Consider the following 25,178-nt stretch of genomic DNA (forward strand, 5'->3'; position numbering starts at 1 on the left):
CTGAGCCCTGCTTTGTTCAGTTGCTGGTTGGCAATAGAGCTCCCATTCTGTAAGGAGCTAATGAGGAAGCTTTTGCAAAGACAGCTGAACGTAAATGGATTTGTACTGGGTTAATGGGAACGTCCCTTCCAGTCTGTGGCCCGTGAAAGATGCATCTTGGGTCTTCTCTAAATGGCTGAGAGAAAGAAAACACACAGATATCCTTCCTCACTTCTGTCCTTCAGTCCTGTGGTTACTGCATGACTCAGGAAGAAGGAATTTTCTCCTGTGAACCAAAGCCTAGTCAAGATATCTTTAATCCTATTTCACTGCTTTGCAGCCTTTGTTGTAATGCAATCAGAGGGGGTTTGTATCCTACTCTTGGCTCTTCCATGCTTTCCCAAACCTTACTTCTTTAAAAGAGAGATTTTTCCTTGTTACTTATTTATTTTAAGGAAGTATCTTTCCCCTAATGAAGAAGTGCTGCATTGCATTTGTGTATGAGGATTTTTCATTCAAAAGCCTCATGCAATATTTATACTGCTACAGTTAAAGTAAGTAAGAGAGCCCTCAGAAGAGGAGCCCCTTCCAGATGGGTCACCTGCAAACCAGAGGAAGGAGACAGAAGGCAGGAGGGCAAGGATCCCCTCACCATCGTGTGATACTGGCACTGGCTTGGATTTGGGGTGGTGTGATCTGTGTCCCTATCTGTTTCAAGAATTTCTTCCCTTTTGAGACAAATTGTTTAATGACTTCTGTTTTTTATGTTTTTTCCCTCCCTTCATATGAAATGAGCCTTACCCTTCTCTACTGCACAGGACATGTGATGGGACAGAGTCACAGTGTTTGCCATGGTGATAAGGCTGTGCTGGGACCTGTAGTGAAGGACAAACCAGGGATTTCCAGACCAAAGGATTTGGTGAGTCAGAGAGCTTGAGGGATAAAGGTGTGGAGGGAAGAGGCAAGAGTTTTAGCTGGAGTAAAAGACATTTAAAATCTTCACAGCATCTGGCCTGGACAGTCATGAAGAACAGGGGTTTCAGAAGCAGCTGAATCTGGTGAAAGTGTTGTTGAATTTGTTCCTGTAGTTTGCAATACAGGAGGCAGCATCCCCTTTGCTTTCCTCTCCCTTCCTGTAGTGTTTGTTTCTTACCCTCAGTGCTTCTTTTAACCACGAGAGTTTTCCCCTCTGTTTCTTTTCCAAACCGTTTCCTCCCTTTAGTACTTTCCTGTGCCGCCATTCCAGAGCTTTTCTCCCGTTAACACGTGCGGCTCTTCGCAGTGGGGATGCCAAAGTTTGCAGAAGTCACTGCGAGTGACCGAGCTCATCCTCACCCTCTGCAGCCCGCTTCCAGCAGGGATGGCATTCACAGAACAGGGTGTCGGTGCCGGGCAGTCGGTGCCGGTGCCGGTGTCGGTGCGGGGCAGTCGGTGGCGGTGCCGGTGGCGGTGCGGGGCTGTGGGTGTCTGTGCGGGGCAGTCGGTGCCGGTGCCGGTGTCGGTGCGGGGCAGTCGGTGTCGGTGCGGGGCTGTGGGTGTCGGTGCAGGGCAGTCGGTGGCGGTGCGAGGCTGTGGGTGCCCGTGCGGGGCAGTCGGTGCCGGTGCCGGTGGCGGTGGCGGTGCGGGGCAGTCGGTGCCGGTGCGGGGCTGTGGGTGTCCGTGCGGGGCAGTCGGTGCCGGTGCCGGTGGCGGTGGCGGTGCGGGGCAGTCGGTGCCGGTGCGGGTCCGTGGGTGTCGGTGCGGGGCAGTCGGTGCCGGTGCCGGTGGCGGTGCGGGGCTGTGGGTGTCCGTGCGGGGCAGTCGGTGCCGGTGTCGGTGCGGGGCAGTCGGTGGCGGTGCGGGACTGTGGGTGTCCGTGCGGGGCAGTCGGTGCCGGTGGCGGTGGCGGTGCGGGGCAGTCGGTGCCGGTGCGGGTCGCGGCCCCTTTAAGGCCGCGGGTTCCCGGCGCCGCCCGGCGGAGTCGCCGCGCGCGGCGCTCGGGGAGCGGCGTCACGCGGGGCGCGGCGGGCTCGTGACGGGCCGCGAGCGCACACCGGGGCCGCCGCTCCGCGCGCGCCGCCGGGGCGGGGCCGCTGCCGCTGCCGCGCGCTCCCCCCGCGGGCCCCTCGCGCCGCCGCCGCCCCCGAGCTCGGCGCCCCCGGGCGGGGCGGGGCGGGCGGCGCGCGCCGGGCCCGCCGCCGCTTCCTGGTCGGCCCCGCGGGACGAGGCAGCGCCGGCCCAGCATGGACAGCAAACCGCTGCTGCAGGAGCGGCCCCCCGCCTACAGCCCCGCCGCGCCGGGCGCGCCGGCCTACGACTACGGGCACGGCAACTACGGCGCCATCCCCGCCCCGCAGCCCGGCTTCCAGCCGCCCCCGCCGTACTCATACCCGGGCGCCGCCGCCGCCCCAGGTGGGTCACGGGCGGCGCCGACTCTGGGGGGCTGCGGGTGGGGGTCCCCGGTGTGCGGAGCGCCCCCGGTGTGCGGAGCGCCCCGCTGCCCCTTGGCTGGGGCGGGCGGCGGCTGCGGGACCGGCCGGGGGTGCCCCGGGGCCGCGGGCTCGGGAGCCGGGCTGGGGCCGGGGCAGGAGCGCGGGACTCCCGGGCCGCTCCGCCTGCGGCTCCGCCGGCGCTCGGAGGCGCCGCGGCGGTCGCGGCTCCCCCGCGGGAAGGCGGCGGGATCCCGGTGTTCCAAAGGCGGTCTGCTGTGCCCTCCTCCCCTCGGGCCCCTCGGGGTTCGTGTGCTGCTCTCCCCAGACCCCGCCGGGACTGCCGGCGTTCCTCGCGCGCGGGGTGTTCTGTCTCGGGATAATGGCAGAGCCGCGGCTGGGCTTGGCACTGAAACACACCCGAAACTTGTTCTTTGCCTGCACTTCACTGTACTCTGGTTAATGTTTGTTTTTTCTGATGCACTTCAGTAGTCTGAGAGAGACTTAGGCAGGTGAGGAGGAGCAATATTTTCATTAACAATTAACACTAACATCTGCCGAAGAAAGAAGTAGCCGCTCAGGAAAGAGGAATGCTTCAAAAATTACAGAAGTTACATAGCAGACATAGGCCCCTTTCTTAGAGTTGAACCTTGAGGCTATAGATTGATTTTCCTGGTGATAACTTGAAGCTTGTTTTCGTGCAATACAGGTATTAGTATCTATTTTCGGTTTGAATACTGAGGTTTCCAGACTTCACAGATAGATAACTTGATTGAAGAAAATCTGAGAATTTGGGAAATAAGCTCAAAGTGGATTATAACTGGGCAAATTGTGCCTTTATTACACTGTGTGCATCTAACCATCTATTTCAAAAGCTTTTTTAAAAATACAATTTAAAATTTTTAATGTTCTTAAAGCAGTTAAAGCCTTCTGTCTTCTATCTACGGCCATTAAATTAACTCATTCTTTTGCTAACAACATGGACTTTCTGAAAGTTGGGGTTTTTTTTTGTATGCTATCTCTTTCTGCTTGCATCCTATCACTCCTACCTTGCTTTCCAGTTAGAAAATTAGCATATTGAATTAAAACTTGAAACTGAAGGAAGATTTACTCTGTTTTAAGTTGTTTGTCTGCTGGAGTGGAACATTTTTGATATATAACATCCAGAAGTGAATGCTGTGGTCATTGTTCAAACAGTTTTTCCTGGGTGCTCAGCAGCATTGAAACAAAATCTTGAAGTTAATTATTAGCTCAGTGTCCTTTTGGGATGGTTAAATTGATACTTGGGTTTAAGAAGAGGCTTTGCTATTTTATGTGCCAGGTGTTCCAGTTCTGATTTTGATAAAGTTTAAAGTGCATAATCAGGACTACATTCCTGTTTATTATTTTCCATGTTTTGTTGTCATACTTGCAAATTATCATTGTTCTGTGTGCCTTACGTTTGGTGATTGAGGGTTTTTTTCTTATTTTAGGGTATGCTGTTCCTCCACCGACATCACAGCCAAACTATTCGAGCACGTACACCATCATTCAACAGCCTGCCACCACCACTTCTGTAGTAGTAGTTGGTGGCTGTCCTGCCTGCAGGTAAAATGGCTCTTGAGGAATTCAACTCAGTTTTGGGTTTTGTTATTTAAGATAGAAGCATCCATATGGTTCCTCCTCGGTTTTCAGTAGCTTTTCTTTGTATGTGTGTTACAATTAACTGAAAAGGCACTAAGATCTAGGAGTGGAATGCTTTGGTTTGTGTAGTGTGAGCTTGTTCTGGTGGGCTCGTGACGTGTGCTATAAATAATTCAGGGCACTTCAAACATGTATTTGTTCTTTAAGATGGAGTAAGATCTGTAAGTGATACTTTTAATGAAATGGCACTTCAGTAACAGATGTAGCAGATCAGTTCTTGGGGAAAAGCATGACAGGAAGTCCTTTTTGATGTGTTTCTGCCTGGTGATGGTGAGTAGCTTGATTTTATTGTGAAACTCTGTAATCTTTGACCATAGTCACTTCTGGTTTTCTGGCAGTACTGTGGAAGAACTTCTGCTGTTGTGGTGTGTGTTCCCATTCCCAGTTCAATCTGTGCAAAACCAGTGAAACCATTGGTGGCTTAAAGCTTTAAAATACCTCTGTAAATCCTTTAACTGCAGAAGAACAGAGAAATTGATAACCAGACCAAAAATGTCAGTCTGCTGCAGTGGTTAAAACCAGAAAAAGTGGTCAGCTGTTACATGGAGTTGCAGCAAGAGGACAACTTCCCCCTTGGAGATCACAGCCATAAACAAGGAAGGAGGCACTCAGTTTTTGCACTAGTGCTGTAAGTCAGCTGCAGTCCCTTTCACTTCTCAGTTCTCTTCCTGGGATATTGGCCATGGCTGGGGGCAGAGGGATTGCTGCTTGTGCAGCTCAGGCACTGCTCTGCCTGGCCAGCTGTGACTCAGATGCAGGCACATTCCTCTCTGTTAAAGTGTGCAGGAGTTACCCTTGGGGTGTCTTGCGAGGAGGCATTTGATACTCTGCAGTGTGAGCCCTTCCTTGCCTTTCAGAGAGTGTAGGAAACCTGCCTGAGTAGCTGAAGTGATCCAGTGTGGTGTGTGATGAATGTGACAGGGGATGTCATATGGCAGAGGCTGTAGCCCAGGTGGAAAAGTTGGTGTTTGTCTGAGAGTCAATACCTGCCTTCAGAGGTGGATTCAAATAAGAAGTATTCAGTGGTGTTATGTAAAAACAGGTGCCTGTTGAAATGGCACTAGTTAAGGCTGAAAAACCTGTACCAGCTAGAGCTATTGATCTAGAAGGCGTGTGTTTTAAACAGTGGGGGAAAGCAAGTGCTGAGCTGTTCAGAGGATGTGGTAGATCCTGCCACCTAAGTGATTACATCTACATGCTGATGCTCAGCCAGAAGACAGGGCAGATGTTGTGCATGGCTTGGAGAGAGACAGGCAGTGTATTTATACACACAGGTTTTCTGGCCTTGACCCCAGGACAGCTCAGAGCGTTTCACTGGGGAAGTGCTCTTGGAAATAGCTTAAAATGGGTAGGCTCTTGTTGCTATCACTTTTTCTTTTTCTGGAAGTTCATAGAATATGCTGAGTTGGGAGGGACCCAAATCAGGATCATCTAGTCCAACTTCTGGCCCTGTACAGGACACTCCAAGAATCCCTCTGTGTGCCTGAGAGCATTGTCCAAACACTTGCTGAACTCAGACAGGCTTGAGGCTTCTGGGATGGTCAAGGAAAGACTTTTGAAACAATCATTTGCACATTTAATATATAACTTTGGCCAAATTTTTGAAAATGAGCAGTCAGTTGTTAGTTAAGTGATCTCACTTGAATAGCTTTCTTAAGTCATCAGCTATGCTCAGCTGGAAGTACCCATTGTGGACTCTTTCCTAAAGCAAAATACTCTCCATAAAATCCTAGTTTACTCTTGGATCCTCAGTTTCTGTTTTAAGCTTTCAAAAAAAAAAAAAAAAAAGGAGAGGAGAACTCTAAAATATTCTGGATCAGGGAGTCCCAAGTAACTGTATCTAGTAATGGTGTGTCAGTCTCCTTTGCCCTATTACAATGTTAGTTCCTAATTGTCCTAATTGAGAAAAAACCTCAATCCTCTTTGACTTCTCAAGACCTTAAACACAGCTCTAGTTTACTTTTATGTCCTGGAAACCTATTTTATGATGAATGCATTGTGCAGCTACACTCTGAATACTGCCCTGAACAGAAAAGATGTTGAAGGGGCATTAAAAAATATTAAAAGCTATTAATGGTACAATAAAAAACCTTTGTTATTAAACTACCAGGTCAGTTGTCCTGTTACTTTCCTAATTTGATGGTGCATGATTGTTAGAGAAGTCCATTTGCTTTAGATCACCAGGAAAATCCTTGTGTGTGGCTGTGGGATGATGTAACTGATGCAGGAGCCTTAAAGGCCATCAAGAGGATTTCTGCCATCAGAAATACAAAGCAGTCTGTTGCCCTATGGCATGTATTCGTGTTGGTGATTGAAATCAAAACCATTTCCAGCTTAAAATATATGGTCTTGAGGGGAAATATACAGTATTGGTCTGTTATATGAATTGGTGTCTATTTTACTGCAGTCATGAGAGATCTTGGAGTTAATAAGCTGGCTCAAGTACAGTCCATCTTTAGGCTTCTTTTAATGGTATTTAGTCATAAAGACTACAAAGTATCTCCAGCAGTAGCCTCTCTGAAGTTGGTAATGTGCCCGTGGTGCCTGGTAATTGCATTCCTGCCCTTCTCCCTCTGAAGCACTGCTGCCATCTGAGGGATGACTCTCCTGTCTCTTGCTTAGAGCTATTCCTCACACTGAGCTCATTCATCACTGGGCAGTGTTGCTTTCTAGTTACAGACTTCAGTTTTAACGTGTTCCATCCTTCCTTGCACTCTCAGAATGTCTTTGGTCATTGTAGTCCTGTTTTCTCAGCATGTGTTCTTCTCCCAGCCCTGATGTACAGAGAAGTAAACTGAGTTGCACAACCTTGTCAGCTTTATGGCTTCTACTTGACATTTAAGGTTTGGCCAAGTCCTGCTTTTAAACTATTTTATGTTTCTGAGTACATGTTGAGTTACTACAGGCACTGACTTTAGATATCCTGCTGTGGGATTATCTTTTTAACTTGGAGAATGGAGCCTGGCTGCTTTACTTGTGGTCACTTTCATTTTCTTTTTCTCTGTCTTTTGTTGTTGGTGATAACTAACTGCTCAGGAATGTTTGATTTCCTGTTATTTACCAAAAGAAAGTTCCTTTTAAAAACTGTAAAAATATTCTCTTGGTCTGATGATTGCAAATGCCAGTTCCTTCAGAATCTGGGGGAGAGCCTGTGATGGGCCCTGTTGGGTGTTTATTTTCCTGTGCAGCTGTATTCAGTTGCTTGAAAGAGCAAGGGAAAGGATCTCACACTGCTGCAGCTTCACTTGTGACAGCTACAGTGCATCTGCTGCACCAGCATTGTAGTGGGTCTCAAATGATGCCAACATCGAAGCTTCTTCCTGAACTGGAAGATGAGACAAGTTTAATTAAAACTGTATTTATTCTGAGATGTCTTACAGCATTCTTCCTGCCACAGGTGTGGTTTTGGTTTGTTGTTATGGTTGTTTTTGGTTGTTTTTTTTTTTTTTATTTATTGGGGTTTTTTTTGACTTGACAAAGTTGTAACTTCTCAGGTTTCAGTTGAAATTTTGTTTTTGTCAATTACACACATCTCCTGAGGAAATAGCCTCTAGAAAAATTGCACTTAGGTGATCAAGTCCTTCCAAATTTCAGCCTTCTGCTCTTCCATTCTTTCAGTCAAAAATGATGTGTGGGCTTTGATAAAAGGCTGCTCAGGATACAGTCTTTCTATAGTTGTTCACTATTTAAACTTCATGTAAATATTCTTAGTATAACTTAATTATAGTCACTGGTTAAATATGTAAGGAATTTTAAAAAAGGCAACAGCAAAACACCTGTTTAGAGAGTATGTCTGAGAGGGTGAGCAAAACTGAGGATTTTTGTTTTCCAGCAGCAGGCTGGAGATCCTTTTGAACCTTGTGAGTGAAGCAAACTCTGCAGTACCTTTTTGAGAGTGCAGTGAAGAGGACAGGGAAGAAGAAAGCTTTGATCCAGCAGACTGGGGCAGATGCCATGAGGACACTTTGGAATTCCTGACTGGGAGAGCTGAGACCTTTCCCAGCTCAGCAGCAGCTGCTGAGCAGGAAGCTGCTCGCTGAGCCCTGCAGAGAGGAGGGATAAGCCTGTAGCAGGGTCCCAAATGAGAACAGCTCAGCTCTGGCTGCTTCTGAGGGGTTTTGTTTCCCTGGTCTGACATGATTTGCAGACAATAATCAAAAGACATTAATCTCATGAAGTCTAATTTCTTAGAAAAATAAGGCACAGCAGGAAGTTGTTCCCCAGTGGGACTGTATAAAAATAATAATCTGGTCTCTAATGCCTTGTCTGTCATTGACCCCGGATTACAGCAATTTTTTTTCTTAGAGTCACCATTTGTCTTGAAGAATACTTGCGTGATAGTTAGGATTTCATTGCAGCAATGAGTTGTTCTGGGAGAGAGGAGGGAGCTGCCCCTGTTTGATGCTCACCACAGCAGTTCTGATTGGGCTGTGTGTGCAGACAAGGAGGAACAGCCCCAGCAGGGCTCAGTGGGGTTCACCCTGCTGGGTGTGCACCCCACAGAGAGCCCTGGCTGCTGTGCTCAGCCTCCTTTGCCAGCCTGGGCTCTTGGTGGGAAGCCTTGAGGCTGGTCTCCTGATTAGAAATGGAATTCTAATCAAAGCTGTGGTGCTCCTGCAGCAGGGAAGGCTGGTGGTTTGGAGGCATTTCAATAAAGAAAAACAGCTAGATACAGTCTGCTCCCATTGCCAGGATTCCTCTGCTTCTGCAGCCAGGGCTCTGTATAGGAAATGAGGCCTAAAGCATAAGGAAATTCAGATCAATCTGTAAATACTGTTGTGCCTCTTAACTTGGAAGTGATTTTTAAATATAATTGCGTTTACATATATGTATATCTTGTGCTGAGGAGGGCAAGCCAGTGGCTACATAGAGATTTGGGCTTCTTGTGAGTATGGATCAACAAGCATTCAAGATGCCATCAGGCTGAGGCTGGAGAAGCTGATACCCCTCTTCACAGAAATTAAAACTGTAAACATTCAGTGCTTACCCAGTAGTTCCATATATAATTGTCAAATATTTTTCTTCTGCAGCTGCAGGTGAGATTTAAACATTCTGAACATAGCTGCTGCTGTTGCATTAGCCAGGAGATGATGAAGTATCTTCGGCTGGTTTTGTTTGTATGTTCAAAATTAAAGATTTGGCATGTAGCTGCTATAGTCCATGCTGCTCCCTGGTCTGATGTTCTCATTCAAATCTCAACTCAGCCAACCTCTGTGGCAGAAGATGGGACATGATTTGGAAATTCCAGGTGGTTGGTCAATGATCTTTGTGGAGGATAGCAGTTTTCTCAAGTGCAGTTTCTTTTCATGTCTTGCAGAGCTTGTGATACAATCAGCCTCTCTGATTACCTGGGGTGACCCTTTGAAGGTATTTGTAAGGTCTAAAAAATGCTGATAAGCCCACATTTAAATACTGTGATGTAGTGATAAGTCTAAAAATGCACGTGTTAAATCGTACCAATGCTGTGTTCACAGTTCTCATTATCAGCCCTCTTATCCTGAGCATTTGACTTAAGATCTTAATGTGAGAGTTACATTGAAAAAAGGGGTTATCTGAAAAACAATTTGGTTTCAAGTACTTGTCAGTGGGCATAATTGACCGTACTGTATGGAGTTGGCAGCTGCAGTTATAGCTTAAATGCAAGATGCTGCTTGTAGTATAAATAAACCTTTCCACTTTATTTTTAGAGTGGGAGTGGTGCAGTTATAATCAGCTTTTATGTGGTTTATGCTGTAGAAGAAAATTTATGTTTGGTTATGTTAGTGAATCCACAGTTTGAATATGGAGTCTCTAATTACTCCACATCTCAGGCAAGATATACAAGCAAAAAATATCCAGTCTCCCTTATAAAAAGTATGTTTTTTCTTTTTAAATTTAGTAACTGGCTAAGCAGTGGTTGGGTAAGTGTTCATCTAAAATTAGGTGCTGACATAAATCAGCAGAAGCCAAGAAGTGTTTGTGTGGCTAATGCTGTAATCACACTGTTAGACATGAGAGGAGCTCTGAAACACCAGGTATGGTGTGGGGGTCATGCAGGCACAGCTCTGGTGAGTGTCCCCTGGAGCTGCCTTGTGTTGCTGGCCTGGGCTGTCCCTGTTCTTCTCCAGTGCTGACCCAGCAGTGCTCCCTGTGCCTTGCCTTGTCTCTCTCTGGGCCTTTTCCCTGGATCTGCTGTTGAATATGGATGGCAATTTTTAAATTTTTAGTTTAACTTGGCATTTTGCACTACTGCTAAACACTTCCAAGTAACTCTGTTTAGGGGGAAGGGAGTTTAAAAGAAATTCTATTTAAAGTGTCAAGGACATGTGCTGACCAATGGACTTGGGCCCTGCAAGCTGATTAGGGGAGTTGATTGGAATGGGTTGGGCTGTGCTCATCACTGTTGGGGCTGACCAGCAGTGCCCCATTGATCCCTCTGTGTTTGAGGGGTGTGTTTATTCTTTAAATGTCACATCAATAGACTGCTTATACTCTTAACTAATCACACTGGCTTACTTGTCACAAATGTAGGTTTCAGAGCAGGAACTGAATTTGGAATTATTAAGATACAAGGAGAGGATTTCAAAACAGTAATGAAGCAGGAGTTGGATGCCTGCAGGAGGGAGCTGCTCAGTGTGTGTGCAAGGAAAAGAAGGCATTAGTGTAACAGCAGGGCTGGAAATATCACAGTTGTAATGTGCTGTGTGCATTTTCTAAATAATTGTCATTGAAATGCCTGGAAAAGGGGCTTTACCTGTCATGGGTGGATCTGCAGTGTGAAAACTGAATCTTGAATTACTCAGAAACCTCGAGAGTGTGTCTGAGCCTCTCCATACATCCAGTGTGTTACTGGGTTAACCTGTGGACAGGGGAGAAGGAGAGGTCTCACCTCCTGAACTGGTGCTGCTGGTTTCTGTTTGGTCTGAGGGTGGTCAGCATTTCGTGCACTTCCCAAGTGCAAATTGCCAAATTCAGCTGCTTCACCCAGACCTGACAGTTCTGGCTGAACACTGCAGCGTCATTTTTGCCCCTTTATCTGTAACTGGTCTGGTCCCAACAATCCTGAATTTCTTTGCATTCCACCTCTAGTAGCAGAGTGTTCCAGGAGTGGCACTTTCCCAAGCTCCAGCTCTCAGGGCAGGCACTTTGTTTTGCCACAACAATGCAAGATTACTTGGATATTGAATTGAATATCTGCCCAGAGAGATTAGAACAGTGAGAGATGAGCTCTGCAGAAGTGTTCTGTTTCAAGACGCACTCCTCAGGACTTCAGCTCCAACCCTTTTTGCCAGAGCGGGACCACATTTTGTAGAGTGAGTTTCAGTAGTGCAGGTGCTGCTGTTCTCTCCCCAAGGCTCCAAAGCTCTTTGGGAGAGCCTCCTGCTCTCTCCCCAGGGCTCATGTTATGCTGAGTTTGTGGGAATAGCCACATGTCCAGCACGGGCTGCACAAGTCTGAGCTGTGGGACTTGTGTGTTGAGACTCGAACCTATGTGGTGATACAAACTTTGTCTACGTTTTTTAGTTGCCTTAAAAGAATGTTATCTGAGGACATGAAATGATAAAGCTGCTGCTGGGATCAGTGGTAACCTGACAGTTCCTTTATTTTATACCAGATACAGAGTTAACTTCTACCTCTACCTCTACAAACAGAAATAAAGTGTATTAAAGTGAGGGAAAGCTTAAGGGGAACATGAACTTGCGTAAGCAGCAGAATATCAAGAACACTTGGAAAAGCTTTTGGCTTCTGGTGATGGTTGAGGGGAAGGGGAATGGTTCCCAAGTTAAATCAAGTTGCAATGTTTCAGGCAGTTGCTGTAAGGAAATGGTCTCTTGAGCCTGTGCCTTCCTTCCTTCGCTCTGTTTACATGCCCAAGAGCTTGTCCCTGTCTGCTCCCAGGGGAACAGCAGCTTGTTGGCCTTGGCACCCTGCTCACAACCTGCACTTCAGGGTCACTCAGCTCTGTTTGCATTGACTTTCACTGTACCAGGAAGATACATCTTGTTTGAGTGTTTTGCTAAACTCCACATCTTGACTATTTAATGTAACTGCACAAATTTCTAAACTTGGAATTCTTTGTTTTACTGTCTGTCTACATTTTGGAGAATGCTCAGATACAGCACTTCAGAAAGGAGTCGGGGATTGAAGCAGAGGTAGATTTCTGCTGTCATAGGACTCTGCTGAAAGAAAATATCTGGTCATAGAGTTGGGAGCCATGTGACATCAATAATTATTTCCTCTGCAGTTGTAAAGGGAAATCAGTTTTGTGAAGTAGAAACCAGGAACAACTCCCAAACCTTGTACTTTATCTTGCTCTATAAAATCGTGTGATTTCTTGTGACTGCCAGAGCACTGAGTGGTGACTTGGGAGCAAACTGTTGAGTGTCCTTTGACTGAGTCTGTTTTCCCTTTCTGCAGGGTTGGCGTGTTGGAGGACACCTTCACCTGTCTCGGTGTTTTGTGTGCCATTGTATTCTTTCCAATTGGGATTCTGTTCTGCCTTGCACTGAGGCAGAGAAGATGCCCCAACTGTGGGGCAGCTTTTGGCTGAGGGGCTGAATGTGGACGTGCTTACTGAAGCTACAACTGTTAGCATACTCTTTCTAATGTAAATGTCATGTACAATCATTTTATTTGCTTCAGACCTGTTTTGTAAAGTGTGAAGGAATTTAGTCTCTTGCATGTAATTTAAACTTAATCTTTTATGAGCATGTGCATTGCAAAACATGAAAACCTGACTTGTTTTCCATGTTTAGTGGCACCTGTTGAAAACTAAATAAAACTGCTTTTCCTTTTGCAATCCTCAACTTGTGGCTGGATTATTAAGTATGTTACTGACATATCTGATGCTGTGTAGTCTGAAAGCAGAGTAGTAATCCTAGCTACAACGAAGGGTATTTGCCAGAATCCTTATGATGATGATAAATGATGTTTAAGACTGTACATGTTTAGGCCACCAGGTATTTGAGGGAAGTGTTTTAAGTGCTGTGTGTGCTACCTCTATGGCAATAGCTCCCTCTCCCTCACTGCAGGCATAAGTATTAACACACAATCAGAGCTCTGTTTTAATTAGTGAGGGTTTTCCTTCATGCAGGGGCTGGTGTTGGTTCACAGACAGCAGAACCTTCTGCCTGCAGCAGGAAGAGGTTGGGGCACTGCCAACCATGAGTTGCCCTGAGTAAAGGCTTTTGCATCTTAGATTGTGGAATTCTGATCGTGAATTACTGAAAGCTCAGACAGGCCAGGTTGAGTTGCCTGTACTGTGCTTTAGGAGATGGCTCAGGTGCGAGTTACCCCTCTGAAAAGCTGGTGTTGCAGGTGGGGATGGTTGATGTTTATGCAGGGTGATCTGGCAAACTGTCCTTGGCCTTGAACTTGAAAGGCAGGGTGAGAGGAGACAGCACATGCTCATATACTATTTTTTGATATTAAGTAACTGAAAGGCATTTCACATGACTTGAATTCACTGTTTATAGTAGTAGAAGTAGGCACCACTAAACGAATGAGCCAGGGGATGCTGCAGGAAACATGTGCATGTGTAAAACAGAATGATTTAGAGTAAGGATTAATCACAAGCTTCTAACTTCTGCTCTGGCTGAAGTTAAAAGCTCTGTTTCACTTAACTCAGCTACTGCACTGTGCCAGCACTCAGGCCTTTGCTCAGCTCCTTAACCAAAAATAATCAACTTTAAGCTGTTTTTCTTTTGGGTAGGCTATAGTAATGGAGGAACGTCAAAGGCAGCTTTTTATATTGGCATTTGAGAGAAAAACGTGGCACTGCTTTATTATGACCTTTTATCAGACTAAAGTTTGACAACAGTTTTTAAAGACAAAATTATAATTGAAGAATGTGTTGACAGTGTAACATTAGACTGCAAATGAGTTTCTATTGACTTGAAATTTGTGTGTGAACATTAAGCAAGGCATTACAAGTTGTCTATTCTTAAGGGGATAAATATTTATTTATAACCTAAGATATCTTTCTTACACAAAATAACATATAATCATTTATACAGGCAATTCTCTATTCTGGAATAAGGCAGTTGTTACATTCTTCAGTTTGAAAAAAAAAATCACTGTTATCTTCTTTAGGTGGCATATGCAGGCTTATATTCTAGGACTTACCATTGAAGCTTCCAAGTAATGAATGCCAAAGATTCTGAGCTGTTACTTATTCTGATTCACTAGAGTATCCAAACTATCTCCAGTATTTTCACAATTCCTACTACAAAAAAAGGCATACTGTAAAATCAAGCCCAAGTGCTCAAACACTAGCCCAAAGCAATTAGCTCATTAGAAACTATAGGTTTAAAAAACATCAGAGCTCCATTCCAGTATGTGTCTATTGTACAGTAATTACATTTAAATAAATTTTTAGGACAAGTTGAGATAGTAATTGTCATTGCTGAAAGTGGGTGTTGATAAGGAGGAAGCAGATGTGTCTGACCCGTGCATTCATCGGATAATCGGTGCTGATCTGTCATTTGTTACTGTGGGTCTGAGTTTCACCGTTGCAAAGGGATTTTCTCCACTGAAAAGAAATGCATGAAGTTACTTGAAGGCTTTCTGCAATCCAACCCCAAATTTATTCATCAGGTCCTTCACTGTCAAAGAGTAAGTTTTGGTTCTGAGACTCAGGGATTCTGTGCAACTCTTAGATTAACTTGAATTTTTAAAATGAGGTACATACAAAGAATCACTTTTCAGTGAGCCAAAAATATGGGAAGTTAATGCCCAGTTACATTTGGACTTTTTTTAATAGCTCCCAGTCTTCAAAGGTTTTTGCTTTAAACCCTCAAAGTCAGTTAAAGAAAGGCTTTAAGTCCTGGTCCCGGTTAAGCTACTGGAGGAACATGTTTTTCTGAGAAGGGCCTTGTGCTGCACTTGATGCCACTCTTGAGGAAAGTACAACTAATTTTAGCCATATTGTTCTAGCAGTGCCTGGGAAAGGTCACAGAGAAATTAATGATAAACGCCCTTATTTCCCCTTATAATCAATAAAACAAGCCAATATAAAAGAAGTGTAAAACTATTTTACCTTAGAAAAGGTGGTTTTATAATGCCATTCATGTCAGGTTTCTGTAAAAAAAATATATATATTCACATGAATTTGTAGAAATTTGCTACAGGTGATCTTGCTGTCCTGCTAAGGGAAAGAGACCCTGTAATTAATCTGTATGGCCAGTTTGGTTTTAATACTTCAAATTTCAGTGCTGAACCAAAGCCTGTCAGGCTTTCCATTCCAGGCATGCTGTATTTCAGGACCTCATTCAGCAGGTTCTTAACTCATTCTTGGCTTGTGATTCCAATGAAATTGCTCAAGTATATCAGCTGTAAATAGACTTAGACCTTAGAATTAGGTCTAATTAACCCTTAAAATTAAGAAAAATGAACAAATGCCTGAATTAAATTGTACTGAGCACCAACCCTCCTCAAAGCTATGTCAACTCCTTTAGTCTTTTTTCTATAGTGGATACTGTTGTGCATGTTACTGTCTTGTGTAGCACAGCAGGAACAGTTTAACTGTCAATGACCATTCCTCATCTCTCCTTCTTGAAATCCTGAGCTATTTTTTCTGTGTATTCTGAAACAAAAATAAGATGCCTTGAATCATTTCCTGCTTCTGCATAGGAGGCCCCGTGAACAGCCTGTTTTACACATCTGTAAATCCTGTGTGAATGTACAAGCCAGCCCAGTATAATGTTGGGCTTATTTCCAAAGCCTATGGAGATGTGGGGCTTGGGGACTTGCACGGAAGCAGGAAAGACAAGGAAGTTCTGCAAGAATGAAAATAAAGAGTGACTTTGGAACAAAACACTTGGTTGCAAGTGCAGCAGCTCTCCTCTACAGTTGTCCTAAGAAGGGGTCACAGCAGCTGCTGTGAGTTAGGAGGTGCCTCAACAAAAGTGGTCATTGTTCTATACTCCAGAAGTTCTAATTTATTTTAGCCTTGCTTTCCCTGTGGAAATTTAGATTATCAAAAAAGATGTATTTGTTTTCCACTCCTAGGAGCTATCAGTTTCCATTCTGGCTTCCAAAGAGATTGTATAGTTCTAATTAAAGCTCTGCCAACTGACTGATCTGCCATTCCTCTTGAGTTTCTGGTTCAAGAGGAATGTTAGTCCACAAGCCTTAAATTTATTCCTAAATCCTTTGACCTAATGCCACAAACCAAAACAGCCCTTAAGGTGACTGTTCCTGAGAATGGAGTGCCCCCAGCAGAACACTGCAGGGATCCTGAGACCATTTCACCGATTTCCATAATTCTTTTAAGCTCTTTAGTCAGTCACCTGGTCCCAGGGCACAGAACTCTCCCTGCTGGACTGGCACCTCCCAAGAGCTTTGGACATAATCACCCTTGAAGGCCACGTTGATCCTGCAGGCTTCAACAGCAAGACACAGGCTAAGGGAGCCTCCATAAATTCTGACATTTCACCATTACCAAGGCTTCTTCATTCAAAAATGAAAGCCACAAATACGTCAAAATACACATGTTGGTCTTCAGAATAATTTTGATACTTGTTTTAAAAGTAACTGAACACTGAGATTTAGGTCATATTTCTTGATAATCATTTTATGCAGCAGAAAAGCTTCATTCCTCACAGAAAACACTGTCCCAGAAACATCACTACACAAACTACACGCTTCCTACACCACAATGTTCATTACTGAGAAATAAACTCACTTACTTGAATGTGGATTCAAATATATATGCTAATATTAAACTGTTCTGGCTCCTAAAAAAGTGCAAATCTTTTCTGTAGGAATATTTAGATGGAAAAAAATAAAAAGGGGTATCCCAAAACATGACTCATAGTGAAATGGAGTAAGATCTCTAACTGAGAGGATCTTCACAAATCTCCAGCAACAACTTCCATACTTTCACACTTTTTATATTTGTAATGTGACGTAACCTGTTCTTTTAAGAACTAGACACAAGTCTGTGATTCAATTACGAACGTGATTGTAAAGGCCACTTCAATCTCAATTTCTACTGTAGGATTCACAACCTTACTTAGAAAGCAAAAACACCTGTCAGCAGGTCAACCTAAAATTTGTTTGGATGCTATACTGAGAGACAAAATATTTAGTCATACCAATAAATAATACCATTTTTAGCTACTGGCAGCCAATTAGCCAATTGTATTATTCTTTGATTCTTGAAGTTTCCCGTGGCACCAACTAATAGAACTTTGCATCTTACTTTGGTACAGTGTCTCATATTTTAGCAATGCTAACCTTATTTTATTTAATTTGGTTTTTGGTTTTTTTTTGCCTCCAAAATGTGATTTCTGCTTCAAGAGGCTCTTTGGAGAAAGTCTCCAAAACATCACCCTTACATTTACCCAGACCTGCATTTAACACGTCTTCAAAATACTTACTTAAACAAGCAGCAAGAAAAAAAGCTCATAATTGCCTAATTTGATTAGTCTTAATTTTCAATCAGTTTGAATGCTGCTTAAATACCAGAAATAATAGCATTGTAATACATTATCTGTTAATAAAAAATGTATTTTCACTTAGCTTCAGCTTTGCTGAACACAGGCAGGAGTTAGTACAGCCCTCCCCTGGCAATAGCTGCAAACACAGATTTTATGCTGCTGTAAGTCCCCTGTGCCCCACAGCTCTAACATCACTGGAGGTGATGGATTTGTACTGCTTTCTGTGAGAATTTCTTTTCATCTTTAACAGATTCCATGGCTGAGAAGTTTTGCTCTGCAGGGTAAGTCTCCTGCTATTGTCAGTTACATATCTGAACAATTCTCTCCCTTCCCGTTAGGAGGGATGGACCGAAATGCCAAAATCCCTGATACTGCTGGAGACAGTGGGTCAAAGGGCTGAGGTCAAGCACAGGTGGGTGAGGTAGGAGATCCCAGGGCCTCATTTAAGAGCCCATCCAAGCAGGTGGAATATTTGGGTTCCCTGGCCCGGGCACTCACCGGGCCCGCCTGCTCCGCTCGGTCGGTCAGAGTTTTCACAGCAGCCCCTTTGGCAGGCTCCATCCGTCTGTCTGTCTGGGCAGCCCCCAGGTAGTCTGGTGGTGGGAGGACAACTTCCCCTTTCTCCACGAGGTTCACAGAGCTAACACTTCGGATTGGTGCAGGGCTGCAAGACAGAACCCAACAAATACCAGTGTCAGATGCCAGAACCCACCTCGCACTTCTGTTCAGCACCGGAGAGCTCAGAAGTGCACGAGCTGGAATGGAATAATGGGTGCCATGTCCTGGAGCCAGGGGGACTCTGAGTTAAGGCTGTTCTAAAGCTACTCCTTGGGTCTGTGTGTAACCATTAAAACACATCATTAGCATAATTAAGGCATTGTACTACAGACTATTAGAGAGTATTTACTGTACATGTTACTGAACCTCAAAGAACATGAGCACAAAAATAACATTTTCAATAAATCTGGGCATTTCTGCATGTGCCACCCAAAATATTACCTTGGCACTGGGGCAAAGGCTTTTTCTTCTGCTGATTCATCCAGTGGTCTGGTGTATGATGATGGAAACCATCCTTTTCTGTAAAGGGAAAGGTCTTTTATATTATATAAAATTGGAAAGATCTTTCAAAATACAACAGTAAAGTCAGCAAACAGATTTAACTTCTGAAGAAACCAATTTCTGATGATGCCAAGTATGTGCAGAGATTTTCCTTAGAGGGAGACCCCAAGTCCCTAGTCAGTGACAGCCAGTAAATCTGCTAACATAATCTGGTGAGACACACTTTTACTTCATGTTCAAGGTGGGTAATGATTATCTTACAGTCTGGTTGTGTCGTGCTCCCCATAAAGCCAGCCATCCTTTTCCTCAGCCACCAGCAGGGTTATGATATCCCCCTGGGCAAAGCTGAGCAATGTCTTGTTGCTTCCAGCAGTGTGAGGGAAGATTGTCTTCACTTTTTGCCTTTTCATTATGTTCAGTCCCGTGGCAACAGAAGTTGAACGTGATAAACTGGCATCATCTGAATGCTCTGTCAAAAAGAGGAAAAAAAAAAATTAGCCACACAGAAATAAATGCAATTAGTAATCTGAGAGGAAAAAAATAAAGGAAAACTCAAGTGAAAGTGGAGTTCTGAGACTTTGTACTTAGACACCTCTCACTGCCAATGTTTCTTATCACCATTTCTTAACTCCATATGCCTTTATATTCACACACCCAGCATAATAAAGTGGAACCAACAGGCAGAAAAGTTCTGTGAGTTTTAACTGGCTACTTCTTTCCTCTTTTGGCATGAAAAGTACTAAACAATCACATGTGTAAAAGGCCTTTGAAAATTTTCCCTTCTGAAAAATGGAACTGTGTATAAAATCTAACTTTCACATGTGCCTCAGCACTCAGCTTCAGCATTGAGAAGACTTGCAGATACTCAGCACTTTCTGGACACCAGATGTTTATCAGAAAAAAATATAAAGGAGGGCTTAAATCTGTATGTTATTTAACTAGTACAACATATTGTAAATGTATTTTTATGGAAGAAATGCTGGAATTTCTATTACACATTGAAGAGTTCTGCATTTCTTATGCTATGGTCTAGGCCTAGTTGTTTCCCATACCACAGAAAGTATAAAAATCAATATATTAGACACTTGGGAAGCAAATCTTACAAAGATTTTAAATTTCAGGAAAAGAACTACAAGACTATGTGCATTTTGTCCCATGAGCATTTCTCCCTTACTACTACATGCCCTTGAAGTATGCCAGAGACTGTCAGTGTTTGTGTGCACTGAAACACTCAGATGTATACTGTTCAAAATCGTGGAATGGCTTCTGCTGATAACATTTCAAGCCATGAGAGCAGTTAAGTTGGGTTAATCAGTGACACACAGAGAGTAATTAAAATAGAAACGATTTACCCTGACCTGCATTTAACACATCTCTCTCCCGTTAGGTAAATGATACAAATCCTTTGTAAAGACCATTTCCTACTCCTCTAAACATCCTGAAATTCACATCATCGTAGTGGCTGAGCAGCCCTGAGGTAATTTTGAACACTGCAGGATGTCATTCACACTTACCCAGTTTGCAGGGAAGGGACACTCACCTGCTGAGTGATTCAATTTTTCAGAAGGTGCTTTGGGAGCTGTTGCAGGATTGTTGAACATATCCACGAGTGGGCTCGTGTACGCCCTGCCTGTGGGAGCCGGGGGCACTTTGGATGCATTTTCTTGGTGAGGATAAAAATCATTTCCAACCTGGAGCCACAGAAACAACAGTATGACAATACTGAGGGAACACCAATAACTTTTTTGCAAGATTGAATTCTAGAGAGCAATGCTTAAATATTCCTGAAGGATACACATTTAAACATGACATATAGCCCACATGTTTCTATGGAATTGCTGATTGAAAGTTTGTAAGTGGCTTGATAAACACTTACTAGTGGGAAGGCTACAATAGCCTTTTTTCTGCAAATAGCATGATGCTCTCCAGATTTTTCTTGTTTAGAAGTTTACTCTGATCTTTTAGAAATTTAGCAACTAATGATGACACAACATTTGAACCAGCAGAAATGAGAATTTCACCTGTAGTTCAATAAGCTAATAATCATGAAAGGAACAAAGAAAGAAAATAGAAAATGATATTTTTCTTAAGTTTACATTGAACTACTGAGTATGAAATGCTCTTACTTAGAGACAAGAATGTAGGAAGTGGAATAGCTGGAACAAAAGTAGCCCTGAGGCAGAGTTCTGCAGGAGAAGCCCTGGGCACCCAGCTGAGAACTGAGCTTTGCTTGGACACGTGCTGCTCCCTTCTCTGCTGTGTATTTTCCCCAGAGCAGATCATAGCTTGATGATCTTGGTTCCATGCCCAAGCCCAGCCTATTCCAGCTGAGATACACCGTGGAGACCATCCCAAATGCTGAACTCTGGGAGCCCTGTGAGGAACAACGTACCAGGGCGTTTCTCTTCACCATCGGTGACGGCTGCGGCGTTCCCGAGACCGGGGTGGAGCCAGGGGTCCTGATTTCATCTATCATCATCCTGACTTTTTCAGGCACTTTGGTGGCATCACTGCAGATTTCCTCCCACCCAGGCAGCTTGGATTTTAGGAAGTCCGCACACTGTGTCCAAATTAAAAGATGCTTGTCAAAGCAGGCTTTTTCATAAAATTGCACAAATCTAGTGGTTAATTTTCAAATTTCAAAATGTTTACACCAGCAAAATGGAAGTATTTTCTAAGATTCTTCTAAGGAATACCTCTTTAAAACAAATAAGATATTGTAAAAACAACTCTTTTGCAGGGTCAGATATTGGAAGTACCTGATCAATCCACGTATTTTTTTCTTGATACATGATTTAAAAAAAATCACAGTAACCCTTGATTTTTGCTATAATACATTTCATAGAATAGTGTATTGTAAACATTTTTTGTGAACTGGGCACAACACTTGTCTGGCACTTCAGTTCTTAGCGATTTCTGGCAGTCTGGCCTACATGCTGCAGGAACTACTCAATACTCCTGTGTGCCTGGATTTCAGGAGTTTAATTTCTGTTTACTCTCACAGCACTGACCTGAACATGGTAGAAGTGCATGTGCTGGGTAAAACTGCAGTGCTTGTCAACCAGAAAACAGAACCTTCTTTTCTCTTCAAGGAGAGCTTCTCTGCAGCCTTCTGCAATAAATCTCTGAATATCACTTTGTCGGGAACTCACGGTTTCCAAGTACTGAGGGAAAAAAAGAATCACATAGATCCTCTGAGTTTTATTTGATGCTATATCCAATTAATTAAGAAAACTCTAAAAACCTTAGAAAAGGCTTTTGGAAAGGCAGCGTGGGATAGGCTCTACTTCTAAGTCCCTCTCTTTTCCTGCACAGATCTGACTTCCCTGATCTCATCAGGTGAATGTATACTGTCCCCAAAGACAATTAGCAGCCTATTTAGGGGTTGTGAGGGGGGTGTGTGGTGTGTGTTCAAATTAGACTAATGACCTTTGTCTGCACCACCACAGCTCCATTTATTCACACAAAGCTGTGATGAATCTCTGCTTCATTTGGAGGGGGGGATACGAGTTACTAAAAAGACTGAACTATATTTATCTGAGATGATGAGGATTCATTAAATGCTAATCCTTGAACTCGAACCCAGAACTTTCAAAAAGCCCTCAACTCTTATGAAAGCAGGTGAAAAGACAGGCAGTAAGAAATAGGAGCTTATTTATTGTATTGTGTTATACACAGAGATTTCTTTGGAAATTAAAATAGCTATGGAGAAAAAAAATATATAAGCTAGAAGGAAACACAAGTGTCATGAAAATAAAAGTATCAATGGCAAGTATTTTCAGAGAGACACATGACAATGAGAATCTGATTTACTAATTTTAAAACAGTTTCTCTTCAGTGTGTTGCCATTTCAGATTTCACCTCAAGATGGCAATGCTGGATTAAGGGCAGTAGGAAAGGCACTAACACAAGCTGGCACTGCCTGCTTAGGGAAATTACTCTATAGCAAATTACTACTGAATTTGCATAGTTCAGCTGGCTCCCTGTGTAGAGCTCTGAATAAAGGTGTAGTTACAGATCAATTATTGGCCAAGGGATGAAATCTAGGAACCAGAAGCCTCTGAATATGTACACTGGAGCAGTGAGAGCTCAATTGCAGCTGCAGTACAAACTCTAGGAGTGCCTTTAGCACACACCAGCTTCGAGGAACCATTAATGTTTTCTGTTGACCAGTTCTCATACAGACAATGGAACAAATAAGAGACAATGCACTGACCTCCATTTCTTTGTGCTCATACTTCGTTACATTTCGTGCTCCTTGGCTTTTCCTTCTGATTTTTTTCAGCTCAGCCTGAGACTTCTCTAAGGAATCCAGTTTGCTTCTGTGTTCAGTTTGGTACCTTTTTAAAGTTGCCTGCAAGCAAAGCATTTACATCCTCTCATAATGCACTCAGCCTTGTATCTGGGTAAGGGACTGAAAAACATTACTGTGATCTCTGAGATCTCGCTCACACACCCCAAATGACTTCAGCAACTGCTGTAGTTTTATAAGGAGCTATGAAGTCATACAGGGGTTCCCTTTTTAACTTAAATTAAGCATGAAAATCTTGGCCATCTTTGTATATCTAAAGTGCATTTCTATTAAAGTTTGTATTGATTAATTAAATCTTGGGAAACAGTGTCTCAAAAAATTGACTAGCAATAGGCAAATAAAATATGAGTTTTAGAACTGAATGTACTTACAGTCATATATTTTACATCCAGGTCTGTTTTCTTCTCCAGTTCAGATATAATTTCTTTATGAAACTTTTTGAACTTTAAAAACAAATGAATTAAGCATTATTAAAAATTGGCAAAAGTAGATTATAATTGCACAAGGAAAATGAATTAGAAAAAATTATTTAACTTACACTTTCCTCTAGACTGTCATTAAGTTTCTTGTGTGTTCTTGAGATTTCTACCAGAACTTGGCCTGTTGATAAACATACAACTCTATTGGTTTCTTTCTTAGACTTCTGAAGTTAGTTAACAAAGAGCAGTAATAAAATACATTTAACTAAATATTCATTAATGGTTATATTTAAGAGGGGTAGGAAATTTCTTGCTGTTGCTTATCACAGCAGCTGAAATGAATAATTCACTCTGGCCACAGACAAACCAAGCAGTTCATAAGTGATAGAAGAATAACTAATCATGCACTGTTATGAAAAAGGGACCTGGAGTGTCTGGAAAAACTTCCTTCTCTCCAGAACAGCTTCTATTGGTTTAGTTCACAGCCTCTTCTCACACCAAGTCAGAGAATAGCACACAAGTTGTTACTACCCAAATAGCTGCTATCCATTTCATAGTCTGAAAACTAAACTTCAGTGTTTATTAAGTTACTGCACCTTCAGAGTCAACAAAGCAACCTTTCAGTTCCCGCACTGCACACCTGCTAAAACAGACCTGATCCACACAGGAATTCCCACCTGTGCTGCATTAACCAACAGCCAAGGCACAGCAGATTCCTCAGCACCCTCACAACTGACCCTGAATATCCCATTCTGCTCTCCTGCTGCTCATGGCCACATCCCCCTGCCTGCTGCAGCCACATCCCCCTGCCTGCTGCAGCCACATCCCCCTGCCTGCTGCAGCCACATCCCCCTGCCTGCTGCAGCCACATCCCCATGCCTGCTGCGGCCACATCCCCCTGCCTGCTGTGGCCACATCCCCCTGCCTGCTGCTCATGGCCACATCCCCCTGCCTGCTGCAGCCACATCCCCCTGCCTGCTGCAGCCACATCACCATGCCTGCTGCAGCCACATCCCCCTGCCTGCTGCAGCCACATCCCCCTGCCTGCTGCAGCCACATCCCCATGCCTGCTGCGGCCACATCCCCCTGCCTGCTGTGGCCACATCCCCCTGCCTGCTGCTCATGGCCACATCCCCCTGCCTGCTGCAGCCACATCCCCCTGCCTGCTGCAGCCACATCACCATGCCTGCTGCAGCCACATCCCCCTGCCTGCTGCAGCCACATCACCATGCCTGCTGTGGCCACATCCCCATGCCTGCTGCGGCCACATCACCCTGCCTGCTGCAGCCACATCACCATGCCTGCTGCAGCCACATCCCCCTGCCTGCTGCAGCCACATCACCATGCCTGCTGCAGCCACATCACCATGCCTGCTGCAGCCACATCCCCCTGCCTGCTGCAGCCACATCACCATGCCTGCTGCAGCCACATCACCCTGCCTGCTGCTCATGGCCACGTCAGCCCCACGCCCTTCCCTTCCATGCCCTGGCACGGCACACAGAGAGTGCCAGCCCTGGCTGGGAGATGGCAGCACTGCTGAGGAGAGCAGCTGGAAGGGCCCAGTTTGGCTGCACCCAAATCACACCAGCTACCAGTGCCGGGACCATGAACAGATCCACAAACTGGGTTGCGTGTGGAAGCCGTGACTAGAGATGTGTTTTCCTGGCACTCCATTTGCATGGCAGGACTGGCAGGCTCAGTTTGACAGCTGGTTCCCTGGCACACCTCCTCCAGTGATCCTTGGATTCCTCAATCACACTTGCAGCTGTCCCACCTGGATTTGCCACAGGTACCTTCAGTTGTGCCATTCTCGTGCACAGGCAGGGCTGCAGAGTGACCACAGCTCTGTAATTCCTGCACATCACTGGCAGTCACTGCATGGGACTGTGTGTCCCTC

At 44.3% G+C, this 25,178-nt stretch overlaps 2 protein-coding genes across 2 annotated transcripts in view; one reads left to right on the plus strand and one right to left on the minus strand.

Moving 5' to 3' along the window:
• Positions 1-2,066: 2,066 nt before the first annotated feature.
• Positions 2,067-12,856, plus strand: BRI3 (brain protein I3). Its single transcript, XM_030284703.2, has 3 exons — positions 2,067-2,370; positions 3,860-3,974; positions 12,468-12,856. The coding sequence occupies exons 1-3, from the start codon at positions 2,202-2,204 to the stop codon at positions 12,598-12,600; spliced, it is 417 nt and encodes a 138-aa protein (XP_030140563.1). The 5' UTR covers positions 2,067-2,201; the 3' UTR covers positions 12,601-12,856.
• A 1,126-nt stretch (positions 12,857-13,982) lies between these two features.
• Positions 13,983-25,178, minus strand: part of BAIAP2L1 (BAR/IMD domain containing adaptor protein 2 like 1) — a 35,399-nt gene continuing 24,203 nt past the window's right edge. The window contains exons 4-14 of the mRNA XM_002196828.6: positions 23,401-23,462; positions 23,234-23,305; positions 22,767-22,904; positions 21,562-21,714; positions 20,943-21,110; positions 20,091-20,241; positions 18,812-19,019; positions 18,491-18,568; positions 17,990-18,155; positions 15,088-15,128; positions 13,983-14,580 (exon numbers count right to left, since the gene is read on the minus strand). Coding sequence (XP_002196864.2) covers positions 14,505-14,580; positions 15,088-15,128; positions 17,990-18,155; positions 18,491-18,568; positions 18,812-19,019; positions 20,091-20,241; positions 20,943-21,110; positions 21,562-21,714; positions 22,767-22,904; positions 23,234-23,305; positions 23,401-23,462 — 1,313 coding nt within the window. The 3' untranslated portion in view covers positions 13,983-14,504. The remainder of the gene's footprint in view (positions 14,581-15,087; positions 15,129-17,989; positions 18,156-18,490; positions 18,569-18,811; positions 19,020-20,090; positions 20,242-20,942; positions 21,111-21,561; positions 21,715-22,766; positions 22,905-23,233; positions 23,306-23,400; positions 23,463-25,178) is intronic.

This window comes from Taeniopygia guttata, chromosome 14, assembly GCF_048771995.1.
Source record: "Taeniopygia guttata chromosome 14, bTaeGut7.mat, whole genome shotgun sequence".
Classification (NCBI taxonomy): domain Eukaryota; kingdom Metazoa; phylum Chordata; class Aves; order Passeriformes; family Estrildidae; genus Taeniopygia; species Taeniopygia guttata.